The 25,019-nt window shown below is 39.5% G+C and overlaps 1 protein-coding gene across 1 annotated transcript in view; it reads right to left on the bottom strand.

Moving 5' to 3' along the window:
* The window catches only part of exoc3l4 (exocyst complex component 3-like 4), a 32,023-nt gene extending 7,528 nt beyond the window's left edge, over positions 1-24,495 (bottom strand). The window contains exons 1-11 of the mRNA XM_084743046.1: positions 24,162-24,495; positions 19,807-19,923; positions 17,680-17,916; positions 15,680-16,298; positions 12,928-13,045; positions 11,348-11,473; positions 10,889-10,989; positions 7,336-7,434; positions 3,400-3,523; positions 1,093-1,215; positions 257-409 (exon numbers count right to left, since the gene is read on the bottom strand). Of these exons, the coding sequence (XP_084599172.1) occupies positions 257-409; positions 1,093-1,215; positions 3,400-3,523; positions 7,336-7,434; positions 10,889-10,989; positions 11,348-11,473; positions 12,928-13,045; positions 15,680-16,298; positions 17,680-17,916; positions 19,807-19,923; positions 24,162-24,405 (2,061 nt within the window). The 5' untranslated portion in view covers positions 24,406-24,495. The remainder of the gene's footprint in view (positions 1-256; positions 410-1,092; positions 1,216-3,399; positions 3,524-7,335; positions 7,435-10,888; positions 10,990-11,347; positions 11,474-12,927; positions 13,046-15,679; positions 16,299-17,679; positions 17,917-19,806; positions 19,924-24,161) is intronic.
* Positions 24,496-25,019: the final 524 nt, after the last annotated feature.

Genomic DNA, 25,019 nt, shown 5'->3' with positions numbered 1-25,019 from the left:
GAGTTGGCTTTATAGAAATAAAAAAAGAGAGCATCACTCTCAGTGGACTCAAATAAAGGTATTTAAAAAATTCTGTAACTTTCCAAAGGGTATTTCTGATGTGAAATAAGCCAAATAGTGCTCCGTCTCACTCAACCAGACGGCATTAGTATCCATTAGTAAAAACCACACTTCAAATTTTGTCTTTAATGCACCGGAGTCGACATTAAACTGCTGTTTATTGTTGTTGTTGACGGTGAAGTAATGAGATAATTACCATGTCCTCAAACAAATCTGTGAGTTCACCCCACTGATGACGGATCTTCGTCGCCGCTTTCTCATGTTTCCGGTTCTTGCATGAGTAGTTATTCTTCATCAGCTGGCCGATGTATTCCCTCACCACGTGGTAGTGCAGCCGGCTCGCAAACTCCTGTTGCCAGGAAACACACACACACACACACACAGAGAGGGAGTGATGTCGCAGAAAAACAGGATAAGCATAAAAAAAGGGGAAATGTTAAGTGTGCTATTCTTTATTTGTTCATCATATGAGCAGCAGCCTTCAGATCATCTGAGCTAACACCTCCACTTCCACCTATTCATTTGAGCCTGCTGCCAGGGTCGATCCCTCTCACTTTAATGGTTTCTGCAGTCATGGCATCCGGCCGATAACGGTGGCGCCTGAATTGATTCAATGGGACTTCCAAAAGGGTCCACGAGAAAGTAAATATGGATTTCCTCTTCTGAACGCTGCAATCATATTACTAAAATTAATTTTTAGCTGATATTCTGAAACTTTGGTCCCCATTAACCACAATCTAACCATGAAAACATGGCTGCCAAGTCTTTTGTTTGCTTACAGTCTCGGTTACGTTTTTGAGGGATTTCTTTAATCACGATGGGACAAATGCCAGTAAATCTTTGGCATTAGCTGGGAACTGGCAGGTAACAAAACATCATTAAGAAGTGGGGAGTTTTCACGGAAGTAAAATGATTTGGCTGGTCAGTTCAACAAAGTGGTTGGTGAATGATGGAATCCCCCTGATGCCCTCTCACAGCCCGTCTCCTCCTCCTCCTCCTCCTCCTCCTCCTCCTCCTCCTCCTCCTCCTCACCTGGCTGTGTGGAGGCTTCATTAATGAGCAGTGCTGTGAAAGCAGCTCCGTCCGTCTCTGAAGCTGCTTAAAGTCGTCGTCGTTGGTGAGCCACTTTCTCGTCATCATTCTCCTCAAGTGCGGCTGGAAAACAGCACAGAAAACAGTGGAAAAAACCCCTCATACATGTATAAAACACATTGTATGGTGCTTTTATTGTTTTTTTTAATTCTCTGTAAGTTTGGTGAAGGTCGTCTCTGCTTATGTGCTCATTTAGATATCTGCTTATTTCCTCCCTCAGATAAAAATCACTCTCATGTGCAGCAGGTTGGATTTTAACAGCTCCTCCAAATTAAATGACAAAAACCTGTTACAAATCACTGCTGAACTAGAATTATCGCCTCGTGGTTTGATGCCCCCACCAACTACTCCGGTTGCAGTTTACATCCATGTCTGTGCAGTCTCATATAATAATGTATGAAGGCCAGTGAAAACATTTATTGGCAAAATAGAAGCGATCACTAAACTGACATATCTTGCCATCAAACTTTGGCTTTTAACTAGTGGATGGATTTCGCAGATGCACGCAACATGCACGATCATGACTACATAACAGGCTGACATTGAAACATTTCAGTAATCTGATATTTTATGGATTTGTGTTAGACATTTTAGTACTAGGACTGATAGAGAGGTGAACATTATGATGGCACAGTGAAGTTGACCTTTGACCTGTTGGAAATAAAATGTCATGATTAGTCACACCACCACATTCTAATCAGTTCATCTGTGAGTCCAAGTGGATGTTTGTGCCAAATCTGTGGAAATTCCCTCCAGGCCTTCCTGAGATATTGCATTCATTAGAATAAAAACAGAAAACAGATAATGGCTCTGGTCACAGCTGTCAGCAGTGCAGAGGCATAAAAATAAATCCGGTTTATGAAATGATAGTGCTCTGTAATGGTATTGAAACTGTCCATCCTAGGCTCAGGTATCTAATAAGACATCCAAACTTCAAAATGTAAACATTTATTTAGAGCATTTTGTTATTTATTCAGAACATCGCAAGCAACCAGGCGGCTTTACAACAATAATATTTTTGCAAAAACTGAAATTCTTCATAATTTACACTTGACATTGCCTCTTCAAAGTTTGAGGCCTGCAGTGGGAGTTGTGCCAATTCAGGAGATTCATGTTTCGGTATGCAGCTGATTAGATCAACACAGTCACTGAATTTAAGTCCAATAAGTAATCGGCATTATGTTCAAGAGCCCACATTTACAATAAACCAAACTTCATGAAAGATGGTTCAGACATAAGATTTAGAATCAAGATTAAAGTTGATTTTGTACTATAGCAAAGGTATGGAGTTAATCTGCAGATAAGATAAAAAAAATCTCTTGATGTCAGTTTTTTAGCCACAATAGAGACCAAAATGTTGCCTGCAACAGACTAAGCAGGCCTTGTTTTTACCCTAGCAGTTGTTCATGACTTGCAGCCTCAACCAGCCAGTTAAGAGGGGTTAGCAATCAGTATAAAATGGAGACTTGTATATACATGCATACAGTCATAAATGTGTACAAAAAAAGTTTAGGTCTATCTAGTATGAGAGATTTGCTACTGCCCTGGTCACACACACACACACGCGACTATTGCCTTACGTCTGGCAGAGATAAATAAAATTAATTGTTAGTTGCAGGCCAACAATAAAATATGACCCCACTTGTCAAATCAGTGATGATGATGGTTATTTACGCCCGCAGCGGTCGATCCGGGCCACTTGAGAGTGTTTGGTGGCTTCTGGTGCTCCGTATTACTGGGGGAAGCAACACAAAACCTTTATGCACCAGTGTAAACCAGTATGGTTTGTTAGGCAGAAAGGGAAACCGCTGTTTGGATCCTGTTTCCTGTAAACAGTCAGTGCTGGTTTTATTTAACTACGACCACAATCATCCCCTGACCAGTATTTTTTGTGTGTGACTGTAACCAAATTTTAACCGTAGTGGTGGAAAATAAGGAAACGGTCACATCATCAATCCCAGGTTTTGATTTTAAATCGGAGAACCTGTGAGATTATCAGTTAGTCTCTATCTTGCATCCTGTTTTCACATCCCTGCACATGCTCAGTGGGAAACCAGAAGTTGCTTGAAAGTATCTCTGGAGTGTTTTCAAAGATTCAGGAAAGGAGCATCCCTTTTTCATTTCCTCTTTTACAAACCACAACAGAAAATGGCTGCTCTCTAGTGACGAAATAAATCAATGAAAACCGGAACTAAGCTCTCACCTACGATAACCTTATACTTTGATTCACTGCACTGTTAATTGTACCTTGACATCCTCCTTGAACTGGTCCTCCAGTTCCTCCATGAGCCTGACAATCAGCCACTTCACCTCCTTTCTGAATCCTTCCACCTCCTCTGGACAGGAGTCCTGGTACCCCTCCATGTGCTGCCTGCAGGAGGACAAACAGCAAGACATTTTGTAAAATATATCATTTAAGACAAAGACCAAACTGGCGACTAAACTTTGAGCAATGCTGTTATCAAAATGTGACTTAGACAAAGTAGTTTTGGTGCCTAAACGAACCCTAACTGCCACCATTTCACAACATTAACCATATGTATGTGACCATGACCGTGCAGGTTAATTATTGTACCTGGGAAGTAGAATATCTGGCGATTGTCATTTGGTCATTTTTCAATATATTATGATATTAAGAGCAAAAAACTGCACAGATAGGATTTTTTCAAACCAATTCAGAACCAACCCTGTTCAGGTTCAAGCACCTAATTTTAACTGTTCAGAACGTTTCCAATAAAAATAAACTGGTTTAGAATCTCAGCTGGAACCACAAAAAAGCACGTTCTCCTTAGGGAACCAAAGTGGGCATGTCATATTCTACAGGGTGTTGTGCATTGGGCAGCACCCTCTATTGATGACATTAGTGGTTACAATGGTAATACTCGGAGCAGTGGGCATTTATTTTCAGGATAATGGGCTGTAAGACTTTTGATCCAGTGGGACATTTTTAGGACGATTGGGGTTTCAGGATAACGGCCCGTCAGACCAATGAGCAGTCCCCCTTTTCAGATGAAGATTTTACATATAAGGGGCGGCCCTGTACCTCGAAGGCTGTCGGTCCTCTGCAGAGGCTGCAGGCTCGACTCCTGCCTGCAGCTCTTTGCCGCATGCAGTCCCCCAACTCTCTACCCCGCAGAGAAAAATACAAAAACATAATGAAACAGATTTGTATAGCAGAACTTTTTCTTCTTTTACCCCATTAATCACCTCACAACCCATCAGATTTATCAGGGTTTGGGAGCCGCTGGATTAAAGAAGTTAACTGTATGTAAAGTAGTTAAAACTTGCTCCACCTAAAGAAAATGCTGCTTACATACTGATGCATCAGAAGTAACAATCTAATTATTTCATGTAGAACAAAATATCACTTGCAGAGTGCATTTGATTACAGCTTAAGTACTTTTATTGATTGATTTTTTTTTTTTAACCTAAAATTAACTTTAGTAATATTTTAAATGAAGAACTTTTACTCATAACGGAGTATTTCTACATTGTTGTATCAGATCTTTTACTAAAGTAAAGGATCTGAATCTGCCAGTGGTGTTCACACAGTTTGTCAAGGCTGAAGGGTGCATGATATATTTTCACACTTCCCACTAGCGGACCCTTCCCATGTTTTTCTGCTTGTGCTGCAAGATATCCATCACTGAAACTTCCTGCTGCCAGATTTATACAATGGGGGTGAAGAAAATCTTTGTAGTGCTCAAAATATCAAAACACGACATTTCAACAAGGCAGAGAGTCATCCGTCACATGGTTTGGTATCTTAGTTCAGCATCTCAGCTTGCTAATACTTGTTTATTAGCGCAACATAAAGTATAGCTGAGGATGATCAGAAGGGGAAACCAAACAGTTGTCAAGATATTCTGCGCTGAACCAAGAAAGTCAATCTCATGGTGGTGCTAGATGAAAAGTCAGAGGATCATAAAAGTCATCAGGATTTATCCCCTGGGGAACTTGTATATCTGTATAAAGTGTCATGGAAATCCTTGCAATAGTTGTTGAGATATTCCAGTCAGGAAACTGGTATCCCTAGAGACTCAAGAGGAAACAGTGTCCCAGTTTCTCTGAATAGTCAAAGACCCCCTTGTTTTGTGTGAAGAGTCTCTTTAAACTGGAAACCATTTGCATGGCTGGACACCCAGACACAAAAAGAGTTTTTCACCAGCAAAGCTGAAAGGGGAAATCCCAGTGTGAAGATAAAACGGCCACATGGGATCTTAGATGATCATCCAGAATGACCCCACAATCACTGCAAGATTTCAAAACACTATTAGGTATAAAAAGAGAGAACCCCCCCCAAAAAAAACAAAATAACTAGAATTAGTGCTTCACAGTCGCATGCCTCCACCAGCCAATCAAGTTACAGTTTACATCCATGTCTGTCCAGACTTAAATTCTATGTGATGTGAAGACTTTGAAAGAATTTGATGAGTGTATTTTTTGGCATAATGGAAGTTATCACTTCTTAACATCACATGTATGAGTTTTCAGTGAGCTCCTGGTGGACTACAGTGTTAAATAAGAGCTAGACAAGTGTTTTTACAGAATATTAGGATGTCACTACTAGAGTTGTGATGTGATGATGAGTGCTGATCCCTACTATTGTTTATGTTTTTGGAATTGTGCGCATTTTGGATTTTGTGGATTTTATTCATATTCTATACTTGCACTCTTTTCACACTGCTCTAATTTGTACTGCATCTGCTGCACAAGTTTCCTTTGGGATAAATAAAGTTCTCTCTTATCTTTGCTGTAGATAGCAAGAGTAGGGAGAAATGACAGGATATGAGGGAGTCCGATTGCAGGGATTTGCACTTCATGGTCAGCATTTAAAACCCAAAGCCTGGAGGCAAATCAAATATACCTGAATTTGATATGTAAGCTCACGAAACCATATTTTTATGCATTTTATTTTATGTGCATTAACAAATGCTACATTCTACAGGTCTTGCACATAATCCCATACAGAGATATTGCCCTAACTTTTTGTAAATGTCATTGACTGTAGGACTGAGAGCCAGAGGAGGGAGAGGTGTAATGCCAGAGATCATAAGTTGAGCTGGTGTTTGTAACTGAAGTCAACCACAGACTCACCTGCACTTCTAAAACCTCAGAGCAGCAAAAAAAAAAGAAATAGAAAGCAGACACCAAATCTGCAGCAGCCCTAGTTCATGTCACGTAGGAAACTGTCCTTGAACTTCAAGTCACATCTGCGTTTGTAGTGACAGACTGAAGCAGCTGGGGTTTAGAGGTTCAGCAGGCCGTACTTTCTCTTTCTATGGACTTACAATGCCGCAGCACTTCCCCCTCGCAGCCCTGATTCCCTGAAACCATGTGAGGCGGCACTCCTCGAAGGCTGGCACAGTTAGAGTAGCGTGACCTTATTTTCAGTGGGTATGTGATTATGTTCTGCTGTGCTCATATAAACAGACTTCCAAACAACTCCTAGCTGAGAGAATGCGGTCCTGTTGCTCTTATAGAGACTTGTGCTTGAATCTCATATAAAATATGTTGGCAGGAGTGCTGGCTGGGAATCTCCCAATGAGTCCAAAATAGCTCAGAGATGAGTCACGCAAGCAAAGGCTCTGCAGCACTTTCTAATTCTCACTGCCTCCTTCGGAATCTGTGTGCTTTTCACTGTTTTCTGCAAAAATCACTGCTTTAAAGCCATTAAATATGACAGATAACTCAGTCCACAAGTGGACATTTGAGTCATCGTACAGATTGACATACACATGTGCACCTTTTCTGTGAGCTGTCTGTTTGATTTATTTTGTTCTACTTTATGATGTCTTTTTGTTCTTTTTTATTCTCTGTGTTGTAGAAAAGGAAAAAAAAAAGCATCCATAACTTTTTTAAAACTTTTTTTCATCTAACTAAAACTGCAGTAAGTAGACCTTTTTTGGTCACATGCATAAATTAATCCATTTAAATTCTCCTGACAGGAGGTCAGTGCAGGGGTCAGTTAAATGTTTTGAACAGACCTAACTGTGATTAATGCACATGTTGACTCTACAGCACCACTGAACGTCCTCATATCTTAATCTTGAAAGACTGGTGTGGTGTGCAGACTGATGACAGATGATTTTCTGGAGGCGGCTGGCAGGTCTGTGGTTTTGTCAGAGCGCATTAGTTTGTCGCAGTGCCTCATGGGTAATTTCAGGAAGTCACCTGACTTACTGTAAAGCAGTGAAGCTGTTGATGTAGGTTATCTGATACTCCGTCCAAAGAGGCTGTGGTCTGAGAGCGCCGCAGTGATGCTTGAACTCCGACTCAAATCTGCAGAGCAAAGTGGAGAGGAGGAGGAGGAGGAGGAGGAGGAGGAGGAAGAGGAGAGAGAGATGGATTTAGCAGCCTGTCAGATGACTTCAGCCTCTCACTTTAATTGGACTTCCTGTAAAGCTGCAGTGAAGTCAGCTTCAACTGTCAACACCTAAAGGGAATTTACAGAGAGCAAGCCTTCACCTGATAACAAGGAGATAACACGGATAAAGAAACAAATAGACTCAGAAATAAAATGGCAAACATAAATGACTAAAACCTTTGACTTGAAACAGAAAAAAATAAATAGATGACTATATAAATAAAATTATAGTTCCTGGTAATATGCAGCACATTGCTAATGTTCTATAAGTAGGTATGTAATAAATATATATGTTGTGAACTGGATAAATAGAAGTTCTTTGATACTATAAGATAAGACACAAGATAAGATAACTTTATGATTAGAAATCCGTCATATCCATTGTCTTTTAAGGGCACGGTTAAAAAATCAATGCATGAAAGAAAACTGATGAATATTAGTTTACACCAGATTACACAAGTTAAGTTTACTAAAAAGTATTTAACATTAAAATGATGTTACAGTGAACTTATTTTGTTATTTTCAGTCTTTAAAAGTCAGTAAAATGCAGGAAACAAACTCAGACTTTTTGGTTTCGAAATCCTCTCTATTTTTGAGGTCTCTGGTGAAAACACTACTGCTTTTGTCCGCTGGACCTTGAAAAAATTCAACAAAATATTAAAGGTCGTTGTTGTAGCTTTGAGGAGAAAATCTCCAGATTACAGTTTTCAAAATACGTTATACAGCCAAAAGTATGTGGACACTACTTTCACTTGAGGCTGCTTTTCATGGTTTGGGCCCCAAAGTTCTAATTAAGACACGTATTAATACTGCGGCACTCAATGATATTAAAGGGACAGTTCGCCCCAAAATTAAAAATACATATTTTCCCCCAGCCTGTAGTACTTTATATCCATCTAGATCTCCCCGATATAATGTGATTCAACTGGATCAGTTAATTTGTTTGTGTTATTATGTGACTTCTGTGTAACCCTTTAAAATACCACGTTGATCGTGTGCCAATGGAGTCTGATGACTTTGTAGAGATCAATATTTAGGTTATATGACAGTGGTTTCCCACCAGAAAAGGCTCTTCGACAGCAAGGTAAAGTAAAAAAAAATATAGCGTACACTTAAAGTAAAGTCAAACAGCCTGACTTCAAAAAATTGCCCAAGGTTCAACAATAACACATCAGTGTAATGTTAAGGTGTCCAAATATTTTTGGCCTTGAAATGTATAAAAATGTCATGTCATTTGTATTTAGGTGAGCAGAGGTGAGACGTGGTAACATCTTTAACAACAGCAAAAAAAAAAAAACCCATAAAATAATTTCTCTGCTTTGAGTTTCCCATGTTTACTTTGTGTTTAATCTGCAGGAAACTTTGACTCAAACTCTCTTCCAGTTTAACCCATTTTAATAATTTCTCTTGTATTTTCTGGTGTTTTTTGCTACTTCGTCATGCTCTGTTTCTGTTTTCCTGCTACATTTGCTGAGATGAAACGTCTCCAGAGAAAACAGTTCAAAGGAATCTAATCTTTATTATGTCTCTGAGATAAAGAATGATACAGCAAGGGAAGGACACATGATCTTCAGAGGCTTTTCCGAATGTGAAACTGTCTCCACAGTGGGGTCGCGTGGTTTGGTTAAAAACAGCCAGGGAATATCCTAATGTTGCCCAACTGGAAATCATGCAACAGTGTGGTTAAAGCACCAAGGACAGGTTCCTATGTTTGTTTTGTTCATCTGTGGGCAGGTTCCCCCCTCTTGCCTCTCCCTTCCTCTTTTACTTCTTCATCAAAAATACATTTAGTTTTCATTGAGTACCAACTGCCATTTTCTTCCGCAAACTGTTTGACTTTACCGACTTATTCTTGTGGCCCGATGCTGCGTCTTGACCTTTGACCTTGTTGTTAATAAATGAATTGTCAGAAGATAAAAAAGTTGACAGTTTCAAGTAATTTTCTTATAACTAAAACAATAACTAACTAACAGAGTTTAAGCCTCTACAGACCTGGGACATGAAGTTGAAGGTTGAACAAGACCGATGACTGAGCCGTAAAACCAATACGAAAAGTTAAAAGAGGCTAAACAGCAGCGTAGAGGTGCAGTGTTTGTGTTAATGATCCGTGGCTTCATCCTCGGGTCGTGACATGCAGTCCTTTGACTCATTGTCTAGACTGTAACCTCTCCATCCCACACAACCATACAGCTCTGTAGCCATAAGAACTTTTTTAATGCAAACATATACACACATGCACACACACGCCTACACTCAACACTGAGCTGCTGCTAATTACTCATCCTGTGCCTGATGCCATTTTCCTTGGCCTTTTTCTTGCACATCTTTTTATCCCTATTTGGATTATATTTGTTCTATTTGCACTATATTTTAGTTAGTTAGTTTGTTTTTTTTACTTTATATTACCAACACCATGTTCTATGTTCTCAGTGTCCTACTTCCTGACCCCTTCCCTCAACCAGCATATGCAGAACTGGGGAACGCAAGACCCTTTGTTGAGTTTCTATTTCGTGGTGGGGAACAGGACCCTGGAAACATAGGACCCAGGGAAAATAGGACCCTGGGAACATCAGGCATTTGGAACGTAGGCCCTGTGAACATAGGACCCTGGGAATATAGGATCTTAGAAACATAGGGCCTCAGAAGCATATGACCATGGGAACAGAGAACCTTAGGAACATAGGGTCCAGGGAACATGGGACCAAGCAGGTGTACTTTTGATCATGTTCACCATCATAGTTTAGCCTGCTAGCATTCACTGATTACCACTAAACACAAGGTAGAGCCGAGGCGGATGGGAACGTTTTTCTGGTATTTGGTTGTAAACAAAATAATTGGACAAACTGAAATTCTGACCTGACGACCCGTCAGAGGATCACCACAGTTATTTCAAATAATCCTAATGAGTGCCTGTACTAAATTTCCATCCATTCAATAATAATTAATAATTAGAATAACTGAGATATTTCAGTCGAACCAAAGTGTTTGAACAAACCAACATTACAATCACTAGAGCCACACTGCTGGCAGAGCTAAAAATAAAACCAAAGTATCAGGAGCACATAGTATATCTTCGTCTCTCTCTTTATATGGAAGATGAACAAATTTATCTCCTCAGAAATATACATTATGCTGAGGTTCACTTTGAGGCTCTAAAGAAAACCTTAATGGCTTCAAGCTTTGATTTCAAAAACCTCCTTAACAACAAAAGGGGAAAACACTTGGACTGTTGTCCACTTCACAGGTACTTTTGTATCTTTCATGTAATTTATGTGTTTCCCTTGTTTCCCCTGAAGGGACACTGAAGTGAAAGTCTTCCTCTCTGAGATACTTCAGACTCATTCAGTGTATGTGTCTGCGCTGTCGTACCTCTTGGGAAAGTGTTTCAGCTCTTCGAGGCAGGATGAGATCACTTTCTGCTCCAGCTGAGCGTCGATTGATCGAGAGTTGGCAACATTTCCCGCCACTCTCTGTAGAGGAAAAACAAATCAGTGCACAGTGCGGTGTGAGATAAATATGAAGCTCTTTGCTGCCTCCACGTGGTCCAATCACTGCATTACATCATAGTGAATGAGAAATAAAATCTCACCATTGGCTATTGTTTAATTTAAATGTCTACCACTTAAATTTGTCATTTAAATTCACCCTGGACTGGTTGCCTCTGAAAAGCAACTGTTTTGGATGAACAGGATTTCTGCCCAACAGCGATGCTATAGAGAAACACTTTAATGGGTTTTTATGTTACTCTCATAACAAAACATAATATATTTTATACTAAAAGCAAAATAAAATATGTCATATATTGTATGACTGTGTAACAGGTCATACCGTCCAGATGTCCATGTGAATATGAGAGCTGAGGACGTCGTCTTCCTTCTCTGGACTCTTGCTTTTCGTCCAGAGGTCGTCATTTTGAAGTTCAATCACTCTGTACAGTGAGCCGCTCAAATCCCTCTGCAAAAACAAACACAGACAGAAGTTAGATGGAACTAACACTCTTGACATATATAATAACTAATAATATACATATTTAGAGTTCAGATTTTTTGTCATTGCCATGAAAGAGCTACAGCTGGAGCCTACAGGTCAGGGAAGTTGCTTTAGTGAGCTACAAAATTCACTTCACATGAGTGGCTTTGGTGCTTTTATTCTGTAGGTCAAAATATGAGAGTTCAAACTGGAGGATCAAATATAGAATAAACACATTGCTGACTTTTATAGTTATGTTTTGGTTTTGTGACTGAAACGTGACCATGTGGATTTAGGAAATGTCATTACTTAGCAGGAGAAAAATGATCAAAAAGTAGGTAAGCTTTCTTTCTGATTTGATTTTTCTTTGGTCACAACTTTGATTGTCTTTTTATCTTGTAGATAAGAGTGATTGATGATGTGCAAGAGTTTTGTTATCTTGAACATAAATATTTTTATTTCCTATCCTGAGGGACAGAGCTGAGAGATGTAGCATGTTCGCACCAAACGCGAAGCGAATGTTCACCTTGGGATTTTGATCAACACCAATTTGATCACGGGACTGTTTGTGTGTTTTCACAGTCTGTGCCAGGATTTCTCTAATGGATAAGAAGAAGATAAGATAGGATATTCCTTTATGTATTTATTACGGCAGCAAAGTGGCTATAAAGAAGCCTCAAAAAAATATAAAAATAAAACAGAAAAATAAAATAATGAACAATTTTAAAAACGAGTAAACATAAAAATAGGACCAGTATAAACAGGGGAAATATTTACAAAAATTAGGAACGGTATATATGGATCAAAAGGATGCAGAAAAAAAACTACACCATGATGCCGATCTGTAAAAAGTCTAATTTCATGCTTTGTTAGGTTTTTCTGCAAGACAACAAACAAGCAAATTTTAAAATGCTTTTTTTCTGAATGGAGTTTGGAAATTATTTCAGCTCACACAAAACATGCACATTTCACATATTCATGTTGCATAATTTGTGTCATTTGCATCGCCTGTTCCATATTCTCGTCTTTGTATTAACTTTGTATGTAACCGTGCCGTGCAAAAAATTCGCTTCACATTTGTGAGTGTGTCATTACAGGATCAGTTTTCTTTACAGGATGAGTGCAGATGCATCCAGCAGTGAGGTTGCAGAGAACCTACGGTGGTTGTGAAACTGGTGAGAAATGTGAAAGGCTGTATCTAGTGTCAGTGTTTGGTTTGGACCTGCTTCCTCTGTAGACATAAACAGCTCATTGTAAGATAACATAACATTTCTGCTATATTTTGCCATCAACTTACATTGAAGACAAATACTGACTCCTGGTGAAAAAATAAAACCTGGAATCAGCCCATAAAAATGTGCAAGTTTTTAAAAGGGCTGCTTAAATCTCCAAATTTCCTGACATATGACAGATAATCATCATCCCTGTGAGCTCCTCACCTTCACTCTGCAGTAGTATTTGTCTTTCAGCTGCTCCAGGAAGTCGTCCTCCAGCTGCAGGTCAGCGCTCTCATCCTTCATGTCCGGCTGCAGAGAGTCGCTTCCCATGATCCTCTCGCTGTCGGGGTGAAACAAGACACACTGACAGTTGCAACATTTCACGGTCCTGTGATCTGCTGGTACCAAAGAATGCCGAAGACAAGTTGCTTCATGTCAGGAGGGAGAAGAAATCATGAGGAAACCTCTTCTTTGAAAAAGTTATTGGATGCATTTATTTTTTCAGTAAATGCAAAAGGTTACAAGTTGTTTTAGAGATTTCTATTTATTGCATATTATCATTTTGGAGATAACTTTCACACTTATTAAAAAAGGGGATGTCTGTTTCAGTGTATGTGTGATATACTGTACACAGAAGCCTTTTTTTAGGATGCTACTTTACATAATCGGTGAGAAATGTGGACACGACCTGATTTAAAATTTTCCATTTTGGCCTCGAGAGAGTGTTGTGCCTCTTTTTTTTATCAGATCAGCTGTTTATTTTTGGTCACCCAAATGTTGTTTCGAGCACAGTTTTTTGCTTTTTGCGTGGCCTGATTCAAACTAATAATGTCACAGCAGTGCAGCCTCGTCTTTAACTGCTTCCCCTCCTCTCACGCTCGCTGTGGTGCAGCCGTGTTTGTCAGCGTCGGGCACCTTTTAAACATCTCCGTCTGTGCCGTATGTGAACACGTCTTTATGTGGGCAGAGCAGATGTGTTTTTAGGCTAAACATTGCTGCAGGGAGACAGTCTGGGACATGTGGTCAAGATGTCCGGCTAAAGACTTTTACTAGTAATTGAATAGAGGCAAAAATGCATGCACTGATTCTGTGAGTATTATTAGCCTCAGCAAACTGCTGCATGTGCTCGTGTTCTTTGTTCTATTAGGTTGATATTGATCCCAGATCTGAATCTTAATCAAATAAACAAATCTCATATAAAGCAAAACCAACAGTGTGTTAGAGCAGAGAAGTCAAAGTATTGAGAGACAGACTGTCTGTGACTTTCCACTGCTTCAGTGTGGAGCTGCTGCAATATACTGGTGCTGATGATAACTGTGATATGTAAAAAATATAGAAATAAATGAAGGTTACACTTAAATTTCCAGGTCCCATTATTTCATGGTAAAAAGGTGGTAATGCATTTGAAATTTCTTAAATATTACTCACACATTACTCCCAAATTTCATGCTACGTATGTGATAATTTGCAAGTGTTGTTTTCATGTGAATCACATACTTAACAGGAAATATGGAAGTGATGAATTCAGAGACATTTCAAATAGATTGCTTTGCAATTACCACAAACTACATAAAAATAATACAAAATTAACCATGAAATTTAGGTGTTATTTGGGGGTAGCGCTTATATTTCAAGGTCCCATCATTTTATGGTAAATAGGTGGTAATTACTAAGTAAAATACTTGATTTTTTTTTAGAGATTACCCCCAAATTTCATGGTTAATCATGTGATAATTAGCAAGTTCCATTTTCATGTAGTTGGTGGTGATTACAAAGCAACATATTTGAAATTTCTTTGAATTTACCTGCTGATTACCCACATATTTCATGGTAAGTATGTGATAATTCACATGTAAACAAACAAATTACCACATACTTGCCATGAAATGTGCAGATAATTTGGGGTAATTTCTGAGAAATTTCACACGTTACTAAATAATAGCACCCACTACATGAAAACAGAACTTGCTGATTATCACATACTTATGATGAAATGTGGAGGTAATTTGTGGATAATTTCTAAGAACTTTAAAATATATTATTTGGTAGTTACCACCCGTTTACCATGAAATTATGGGACCTGGAAATTGAAGCATTACCAAAATTACATATTGATGAAATATCAATTTTATGTTAATACGCATATGACACATACTGTATAAATACTAAGACCAACAAACATCAGTCCAGTTCTGAGATCTTTACGGTCTTAAAATACTGCTGTTGGTTTATAAAGCACTGAATGATTTAAGCCAAATATACATTTCTGACGCGCTGCTACATTATGAACCATCCAGACCTCTCAGGTCATCTGGGACAAGTCTGCTTTCTGTCCCCAGAGTCAAAACTAAACATGGAGAGGCAGCATTCAGTTTTTATACACCACATTTTGGGAACAAACAAGCCAGAAAACTGCAGATCTGCTGCAACTCTCAGTTCTTAAATCAAGGTTGAACATTTACTGTACGGTCTTAAATAATTTCCTTTTCAATTTGTTTTTGCTTTGTTCTGTTCTCGCAGCCACCATAGTTTCTCCTACACACTTGAAAGGGGAGCGTGATATGAGTTGGTTTTAATCTGCAAGCCCACCACTAGATGCCACTAAATTCTAGACACTGGTCCTTTAAAATCAGGTCACAAATGATCAGTTTCATTTTTTAAAAAAAGGCTGTGTAACTTCCTAAATCAGCTGGTCACAGTTACTCAAAGAGTAGTAAATAGTTCATTTGTTGGGGACTACTTTTAGTGGCGGATTAATCCACATTTGGTGTTATAATGAGTATTTGGGGCAACAGGACGGTGTGTGGCTTCATGATAATGATGGTACATGTCAGCTACTGCAAACAGTGTGGCTCACTGATGTGTTTTTTAATAGTTTATATTGAAAATACTTGTTAGTAGGATCAATTCTTCCATATGATAACCTTTGTACTCACATAATCTAATCCATGCTGCTGATGCTACGTTCACTGACCTCTTGTAGCGGTTGATGATCCAGTCCAGCAGGGTGTACAGATCCTTCTGCTCCGTCGTCTGCCGCTCCAGCTTCTTCAGGTGCTGCCCGACGACTCTGTGGTAACTCTTCACGTAGGTGCTGAACACTTTGAAGCTGGGCGGGTACGACCACCGCAGCTCCTTCTTCACCTTCTCCAAGTCCTCCACGATGCCCTTACCCAGCAGCCCCAGGTGAACCGCCAGCCAGGAGGTGTTGTTCTCCCTCTGCTCCAGGTGAATGCTCTCCACCTTCGCCTTCACCCCCTCGCCCACCGCCTCCCTCCACGACTCCATCCAGCTGCCCGGGAGCCCGCCGGGCTCCTCGGCTCTCCTCTCCTCCTCCTGGATGATGCGGGCCACAGGCACCAGCAGCCCCTTGTTTCTGGAGGGAAGAGAGTTGGAGTCGCGCACGATGGTGTTGATTTTTTTCCTCAGATCGTCGTAGAGGAGGCTGAGGTCTTTTTCCTTCTTGGCGAGCTCCATGGGCGAGTCCTCGCTGGACCGTTCCTGCTCCTGCTGGAACTCTTGCCGCAGGGCGAGCAGGTTCAGATGAGCCTCCTCCAGCACCTCCATCTCTATCAGCTTATTGATCTGCATCACTGGGAAAAACAGAGAAGATGGTAAATCTCTTCAAATGATTTAATAGAATGACTTAAACTTTAATGTTCCAGCAAAGAAAAGAGAATGTTTGTGAACGCACCATTTTTAATGATTTCACTACTGAACTAGTAACTCCAGTATCCACAGACTCCCTGAAAACCTCGGGAAGTTTTGAGAATTGTAGAGTGAAGATTAAGTTTGCAAAACACCTGATAATACACTACAGAAATTTTTTAATCATTCGTGCCCTCTTGCAAATTTGGAATTAAATGCAACACATTAAGTTTTTCATTCTAACACTGGATCTGTTTCTTGCAGCATCACTGTATCAGTGTCTACTCCTGTCTGAAGTGCATCTACCTGTTAACATTCAGCAGCTGTTTCAACACACTGTTTAAACTAATTTCACCATCTGCACTAACTTTGTGAGAGAAGACATTTTTCTAACAGCCAGATTTTCTAAATACAGTAAACAGTATCCAATATGCACGACTTCTTTGTCCCCAGATTTCCTTAATATTAAAAGTCTTCAGCATTAAATACAATACATTAAGTTGTTTCTTTCCAAGTAAAAACTCCATCAGAGAAAAAGAAGGTTAGGGCAGGGAAACTAGAAAAAAGGAAATTAAATTCTTAAAATCATAAGAAATCACTGTTGGCTGTCAATTTAGCAGTTAAAGCAGTGGCTGTGGTGTCAGTGTGTGTGCAGACAAACTGAACCCTTGTGTATTTTGCATGGAATAAGATTCTTATCTATGCCTGTTTTTGTTGCCAAAACAGAAAAAGATAAAGGAGAAAGTTGAATGTATAGACAGAGCAAGAGACAGGAAGGTGTTTGGGAACACTGTGTGAAAAGGTTGCATTCATAACTTGCAGCTACGAGTGTCTTTAAACACTCACAAGGCTGGCAAGCCAGCTGAGGGACACGCTGCACACATTTCTACACAACTTGAAAACTAATGCAAATGTAAATCAGAATCAGGACACACCTGGAGGACAGTTGAGGTGTCCTCACGTGGACTTTTAATCTCTGGCGAAAGCTTCGTGAAATAAAAAGCTGCAGGACACACTGAGCTGCTCTTCATGCTGTTGCAGCAGGAAGATTTTCTTTTAGTGAAAAAGCTCTAAAAACTGACTGTAGTCTACCAGCTCAGCAACAAAAATCGCAGGCAGACACGGATAGAGACTGAGGTGAAAACAGCGGAGCATTTAACAGCGAATGAGCCACATTCCACACAGGAGATGGTGGAGACCAAAAACAGAGCTAAAAGAGAGTAAATATTGGGTTTACATTCATCTGGTGACACAAACACGACTCCAAATAATAATGTTGCTCTATAACTGCTCTCTAACTGGGGAAAAACGTGAGACATACTGTACCTGACAATGGTGTGTGTGGTATATCTGGCAGTGTGTACGCCTCCTCAATCTCCTCACACACCTCGTCCTCCTCGTTCTCCTCCTCCTCCTCCTCCTTCCCCTCTGCTGAGTCTTCGGAGATGTTCGTCTCCAGCTTGCAGCTTTTGTCTTTGTCCTTCTTCGTGCCTAATCCAAGGCTTCGACGAATGGACGCTCCTCTTTGAAAGAGGGAGTCACTGAACCTGGTCATGTTGGGATCTGAGGATGAAAACACAGAGTTTATGTTGACAGACGTGGTTTCTGGCGCTCGGTGTTGAGAACCTAATTTCCAAAATCATTAAATTAATGAATTATTGTTTGTTTTTTTTCACTGGAGATGCTGAGGTCCACCACTTCAGATGTACCCACTTTAATTCTCATCACTTATATCACTTCTTATAACAACGGACAATGGACACTCTTTTTAACAATGGTGTGACAGCCTGCAGCTTGACCACTAACAGGTGGACTGTTTTTCATTTTCCATCCAGCAGTACTTCACTGCTGTTGTTTTGGTATTTTATGCAAGAATACATGATAATGAACTTGAAGCCAGCATCAAGTGAATAACAGATAATGGGCCTTTTTTCAGTAGCAGACTTTTTGATGTCTCCTAGCATAAAAAACAGAGATTATTCTCTGCCATTTAGATCATTAAGCCATGACAATAGGCTGCTAATGTAACTAGTAATGTTATTAAATACACCTTTTTCAAAAAGACATATTTTTAATGCCTGTAGTTGTACCAATACTAAGATTTTGAGTACATGTTTCTCTTTTTTGACAGGTGTTGTTTGGCAGAAATCACACAAAGTGAAGGAAATCAGGGAATCATCAATACGGTACATGGCCAAAAGTTTGTTTGGACACCTCTCTATATTCTTTTGTGTAAACCTACTTCTGCTCTGAGGCTGTTTTTCCTGGTTTGTTCCATAATTCTTAAAGGGCAACTTTGGTATTTTTCAGTCTGGATCCCATACAACGATTTTTGAAATTGGTCCAGCTACTGAGGGAGTCCGCTGCGGCTGTCAGCCGTGAAACAGGCTGCAATGTGGGCAGCCGTGCACCATCAAAGTATGTCCACTAACAGAGCTTGTTTTTGCCACTGGCAGTGTCCGAAAACGTTATGGAAAGGATCCCTGCGGAGATCAGTCCATCCAGGTTTTTGTTGGCTTTTTTTTTGTATTTTTGTAGCCTGAAATGCCTGATTTCACAACTGATTTTCCTAAAAGATGATGCATGTTGCAGTGTTTTTAGGCATTTTTTGCAATAAAATTCCAGGAAGTGAAAATTGCAACAAACAAATAAATAAATAAATAAATAGCAATTTTATTCATCAAAATCAAACAACTTGTTCCAGTGAGAATAAAACCACATTCTGTTCTAAGTGTTCTGAGTAATCTGAGCAAAAAAAAAGGCTCAGTATTACAAAAAATCTAATAACATACACTTTGTAAATGAATAAGTGCATCTGGTGGCTTTTCCACAAAGAGGCAAAATCTTTTTTGCAGCTGAAACTCCAATCAAACTGCACAGAGCATTTGATAAATGAGAGGAGGAAGATACCCAAATTGGTCAAATTTGCATAAAAGTTGCAGTGATTGTACAAAATTGTAAGGTCAAGCTGAACTCACAGGGATTGGTTGGATTTGTGTTGCGATCACAGCATCACAACAGAGACAGTCTAATTTGCTAAAGAGCAGGATCATTTTTGTTTAGCCAGAAACAGTCATTACACTGTCATTATCATAATCTAAACCAGACTTCATTTACAGAAACAGTAATTTTATTATCGTTAAACACGCTTCATTCAAAATCAACAGAAACAAAACTCACAAAAAACATCTTGGCTCATCCGTCCACTGTTCCAACAACCAACAACTCTGCTTTGACTGAAATAAGCCCTTAAGTCACGGCGTTAGATGTGAAAATATCAGGAGAAGAGTGAGAGGGAGGGTCAGACATCAGAGGAGCAGCAGGGAGACATGAATTAAAGGTTTTATTTCAAACAAGCAAGCAGAGTTGGTGATCGTTGGAACAGTGGAAAAAACAGAACTAGAAAGACTTATTGAAATGAAAAAATGTTCCAATATAAAATCACTGCTTTACCTGTCTTTGACCGTGCGAGACCTTTACTTTTCTGCGAAACCACGTCCTCGTCTTCCTCCTTTTTCTGGAAAAGGTTTCCGATGTTCTTCAGCGGAGAGGTCACAGGAGAGCTCAGACCTGATGCAGAGGCACAGCAAGACGGCTCAGTGAACTCCGTGTTTCACAATCACATCTCTCTTTGTCATGTCAGCAAGAAAAGAAACAAATCTCAAAATTGATAGGCTATAGTTTCATTTTCTTAAGGCTTATATTTCCATTCATGCGGGTGAATGTTTGCATGACTTGGCAGAGTCACAGTATGTCCTCCCAGTGACCTACAACCAAACATAATGTGGAATGCAGAGATTAAATCATGATGAAAACAGACAAGTTAGTTTGGCTCAGCTCCAGGGGAGAAAAGTGAAAGCTACAGTTAAGTATTGAAAGCAGTTTGACTTCATTTCTGCTGACAGAGATAATGATTTACTAGAATGCATAAGACTTCCTGTAAATGAAATTAACAACTAAAGTAACCTCACTAAAAGCTGCAGAAGTTTCAAAGCATTTTGACTATTTTTAACTCCTTTTTTTTTGCTGTCTTGCAAAATGAAGACTCTTTCTTACAAGATTGGTTTCTCCTGCAAGACTCAAGACATTAAAAAGTCTGCTTTTGAATCAGTTCAGCCTGACTGATTTTGGTCCAATCAGCCCAAATTTAGATGCTGATGTGCCTCTTGGTGTCTGCACTCCTGAACACTGTTAACAGCTATTAAACCAAGACAATGTGGATCTAAATGAAGCCTGACTCTCTCAACAAGAAAACACAATTATCTATTCTAAATTTCTGAAAAAAAAGAACAAAACCTTGTTTTCTTGTGAAATACTGGCCTCCTCTGTCACCTGAAAAAAACCCACTGAAATTAAACAAGAGATTTAAAAGTTTCCAGAAAGGCTGGGAATCACGAGAACAACAGCCATGATTTTACGGATGGAAAATTAGAAGCAAACACCAAAAGGAGTTCAGCGAGGGCTCGAGGCAGAATGAAGTGTAGGAGGACTTCATGTTTACATCCAAGCAAACTGTCAGTCATTTACTGTTCAACCTACGGACTCCAGCTTATTTATTTACAGCCGTGCAAAAAGGATTGAGGGCCTCGATATCTGTCCAAAGCAGCCTGGTCTTATAAAAGGGCGTATGAATAAAACACCAGTGATTAAACACGTCATCACAATGCCTTTTTTGTCGTTTTACACCATTGACGAAGATTACCTGACTATTGTTACCATCTTCAAAATTCATAAAATGCACAGATGAAAAGCTTAAAATGCACCGTCCCTCACCAGGGGTGGAATGGAGAAATATTTACTCAAGCACTATACTTAAATATAGTTTTCCACTTAGTGCTGAGTCTTTTCTTTTTCTGTAACTTCCTACTACATCTCTTTACTTCACTACAGTTATCTGACAGCTTTAGTAAATATTATGTTAAAAAGGATTTAATTGCTCCTGCTTTGCAAATCTTTGCTGATAAAATTCACAGCACACAACAAAGGGCCACTTATTTAATGACAGAGGTGATTGTTTAAATGTGACAACTTCCTGGGGGAAAACCTGGATGAACGTCAGGTGAGCTCTGAACTGGTTTATCAAATGTTTCCTTCACAGCATTATCATCTCTCTCTCATGCACACATGATGTCCATGGTCCAGATTCCAGTCATAAATTTCAAACATGTTGAACATAATCCAAAGCTATATGATTATTCTTACAATTAATCATTTAAAAAATCTGTATATTCTGTAAGAAAATAGTGAGAAATGGCCGTTATAGTGTCCAAAAACATTAGCTGGTGTCTCTTGTTCTGCCAGATTGACAGCCTAAATCCCAACAAAACAATACATTTACTGTAACAAATGTGAAGCTGGAACTTGGAAATGTCGACTGAAACAATAAAACAATTATCAAAAAATGTTACCATTTCTTTTCTGATTGAATAAAATATTTTTAACCCATTACTCCTATCAACTATATTCAGTGTGTTAAAAGTTAAAGCCTCCATTTTTTCTGTTAAAGGTGGAAACATTGCTGTGGAAACTGTCAAGACATGTGACTACACATGACCAAGTAAAACTTTTTTATATGTATAAAAAATACAAAAAAATCACAAAAATAAGTTCAACATTCCTTTGACAGGCTAAATATCAGATTTGGATCAACACACATATTATTGAAACTGAAGTTGTTTTTAATCCAGTGGGCATCATTTTATTATAACTCCATGTAGTTTTTTTTAGATCAAGTTCCTATAATCATTTGTGACTAACCACTGAAAAAAAGGATGTTCAGAGAAACTCGGTCTGTAAGCTCATACTTTCATTTTGTGGTAAAGGAAATTTTAAAAAATTCCACAGTGGACATGAATGGGTTAATAAAATCAGCTGACAGTGAGCAGATTGGAGAGCCAATGACTTGAGCCGTTCACACGCTATGATTTTCTCTCCTCGGTGTTTACAGAACATGTTGATGTAGGAGAATCAAACATAATAACTGTTTTGCTCTGATGCTCAACAAACAACATGTAAAATGTCTCGTAGACGCTGAAACAAATCACTACAAACACAGCAGGAGGACGGCTTTTTGTTATGAGTGGAGTTTAATGATGCTTGGCTTTTTTCTTGTCTTTTCTGCTCTTTCTGAACTGTTTTCCCACGCTGCATTCCTCCTCCCGCCTACACACGATAGCACCCACACCTGAGTGGAGCGAGTTCACACAAAGTGGGTGTTAAAGGCAGGGAAGTGTATGCATTCACTAATTTAAAGGGATAGTTTGTATTATTTGAAGTGGGGCTGTATGGGGTATTTATCAATAGTCAGTGTATCACCTGCATAGATGGCACTCGTCGCAAGTTCGGAGAAGCAGAGCACCAACACGGAAGCTGAGCAATATACAGCTGTAAACGTATTTTAGCTACCTAAAAAAAATCAACATTGATTTATTTAAGTGTATGCAGCTTTACTTCACCATTAGACAGCATCTTCTAACAGGAAACCACCGTTATATAAACCAAACATTGCTCTCTTCAAACCAACCAAACTCCATAGACAAAATCAAAAATTTTACCTCACAGAACACAGTAGTCTCTGGTTTACCGCTGCCTCAATCTGTTAGTTAGTAAGTGTTATTGTGTGACTTGGGTGAATCCAAATCTTACTCCTAAAACACCAAAGTCACACAATAACACAAACAAACTAACAGATGATGACAGCAGGAGACCAGCAACTCCTTTGTTCTGTGAGGTAAAATTACTGATTTCACATATGGAGTTTGGTGGATTTGGCATGAGTGATATTTTGCTCATGTAACAGTGGTTTCCTGTTGGAAAAGGCTGATTGATAGCATGGTTAAGTTCAGAAAATATTCTAAATATAGCATATCTGTACATGACACTGAAGGAAGCTAAGTGACATATTGCTGTGGACAGTTTCAGCAACAAAACGCATTTTAGCATCTTTTATATAAAAAGGCCCACGCCAAAAAATCAATGTTCGTTTAAATGCTAAATTTAGAATATTTTCACCACTTTTCTTTGCTGTCAGGCAGACTTTTCCAAAAGGAAACTACCCTCTCCAAACTCCATAGGCAAAATTAGTAATTTTACTTCACAGAATACAGGACTCGCTGGTCTAAGGTTGCCTTGATCAGTTAGATAGTTTGTGTTACTGCATGTCTTGGGTGAATCTGGAGTTTCCTTTTGAAGCACCAAAGTCACAAGGTAACACAACCAAACTAACACATGGAGGAAGGAGCAGACCAGCAGGGGCATGTTCTGCAAGATAAAATGACTGATTTTATCTATGGAGTTGGTTGGATTGGAGACCAAGTGATATTGGGCTTACATATCAGTGGTTTCCCATCAGAAAAGGCTGTCTGATGGCAAAATAAAGTGGTGAAAGTATTTGAAATATATTGCACACTTAAACTGATGTGTGCTGACCACCATCTAATACAGGTAATACACCGACCACAGATAAGAACCTATACAACCCCACTTCAAATAATCCAAACTTTTCCTTTAAGGAGGAGAGGAGGCAGGTTGAGGTAAAGATAATAAATAAAAAACACAAAAAAGACATGTTTGATCAATTTCTTATCCTATTTAAGCTTATATTTCCAATCAGCACTTATTTGTGGAGCCACACATTCTGAAAATATAATTCTTCCTGGTTTTGTGTGACTTTTCAGCCTGATAACGCAGCTCACAAACACCAAAACTCACCTTGTCTTTCCTCTTCCGACCTTGAGAGGCCACGTTCCTGAACCTGCCTGCCAACCTCACTTCACAGCAGATTTAATGAAAGCCATGATGGTACTCACTGGGTGACGAAGACGGGTTTGACCCCGACTCTCTGCCGTCTGCTTTAGCTGTGACCTTTGACCCCTTTCCACCAGGCGACAGCGGGCTCTTCACAGCTACTCGCCGGATGCTGTTTCTGAACTTATTATGAAGTCCGCTCAGCGTCTCCTTCACCGCCGCGTTGGTCGGCGTCCTCTCGTTGCTCTTGAGGGACACTCTGTCCTCGTGGGAGTTGTCAGTAGGTTTGTCCATCATTTGTGACATCTCATCCCGTTGAATGGCGTCCAGCTGTGAGGAAATAACACCAAATCAAAGGTTAAAGATGACAGAGGAAATGTCTGCCTGGACTCTGCTCTCCTGTGTGCAGTCAAGGTGTGTTTTTGGTTGTTGTGGTCACAGCCAGCCGGAGCAGGAGGAGCACTTTTGTTTACAGATAACATTGCAGCCTGACAAGCAGCTCCTGGGAATATGTTGAAACAGCAACTGCATACTGTAGTCAAGAACTCAAGGACGTAATTTCCATTGGGGATGCCCCTTTACTTTTATAGTTTCAATTTTCACAGCTCGCTAATTCACAGAACTAAGACAAGAGGACACTTTAAAGACAGCAACAAAACAAGCAACAAGAAACAGTGAGACATCAGTTCAAAAACACAGCAACAACAATCAATAAACACCAGGTAGATTTTCTTACTAAAATCTCTACACAGTTGACACACTCATCTCAGTCTCCTAAATATTTACTGGGTGTTCAGAGCTATACACCATGAGGAAGTGATATTAATACTTATTTTCCCCTGGGTTTTGCCTCTCAGGCTACATATACAATAATATCCTTTCAGAGAAGCGACCACTTCACATCAATCATTACTGCCCTT

Source organism: Lutjanus erythropterus, chromosome 18, assembly GCF_056507025.1.
Source record: "Lutjanus erythropterus isolate fLutEry1 chromosome 18, fLutEry1.hap2, whole genome shotgun sequence".
NCBI lineage: Eukaryota > Metazoa > Chordata > Actinopteri > Lutjaniformes > Lutjanidae > Lutjanus > Lutjanus erythropterus.
Note: the sequence above shows the minus strand (reverse complement) of the source record. Positions and strands in the feature narration are given on the sequence as shown.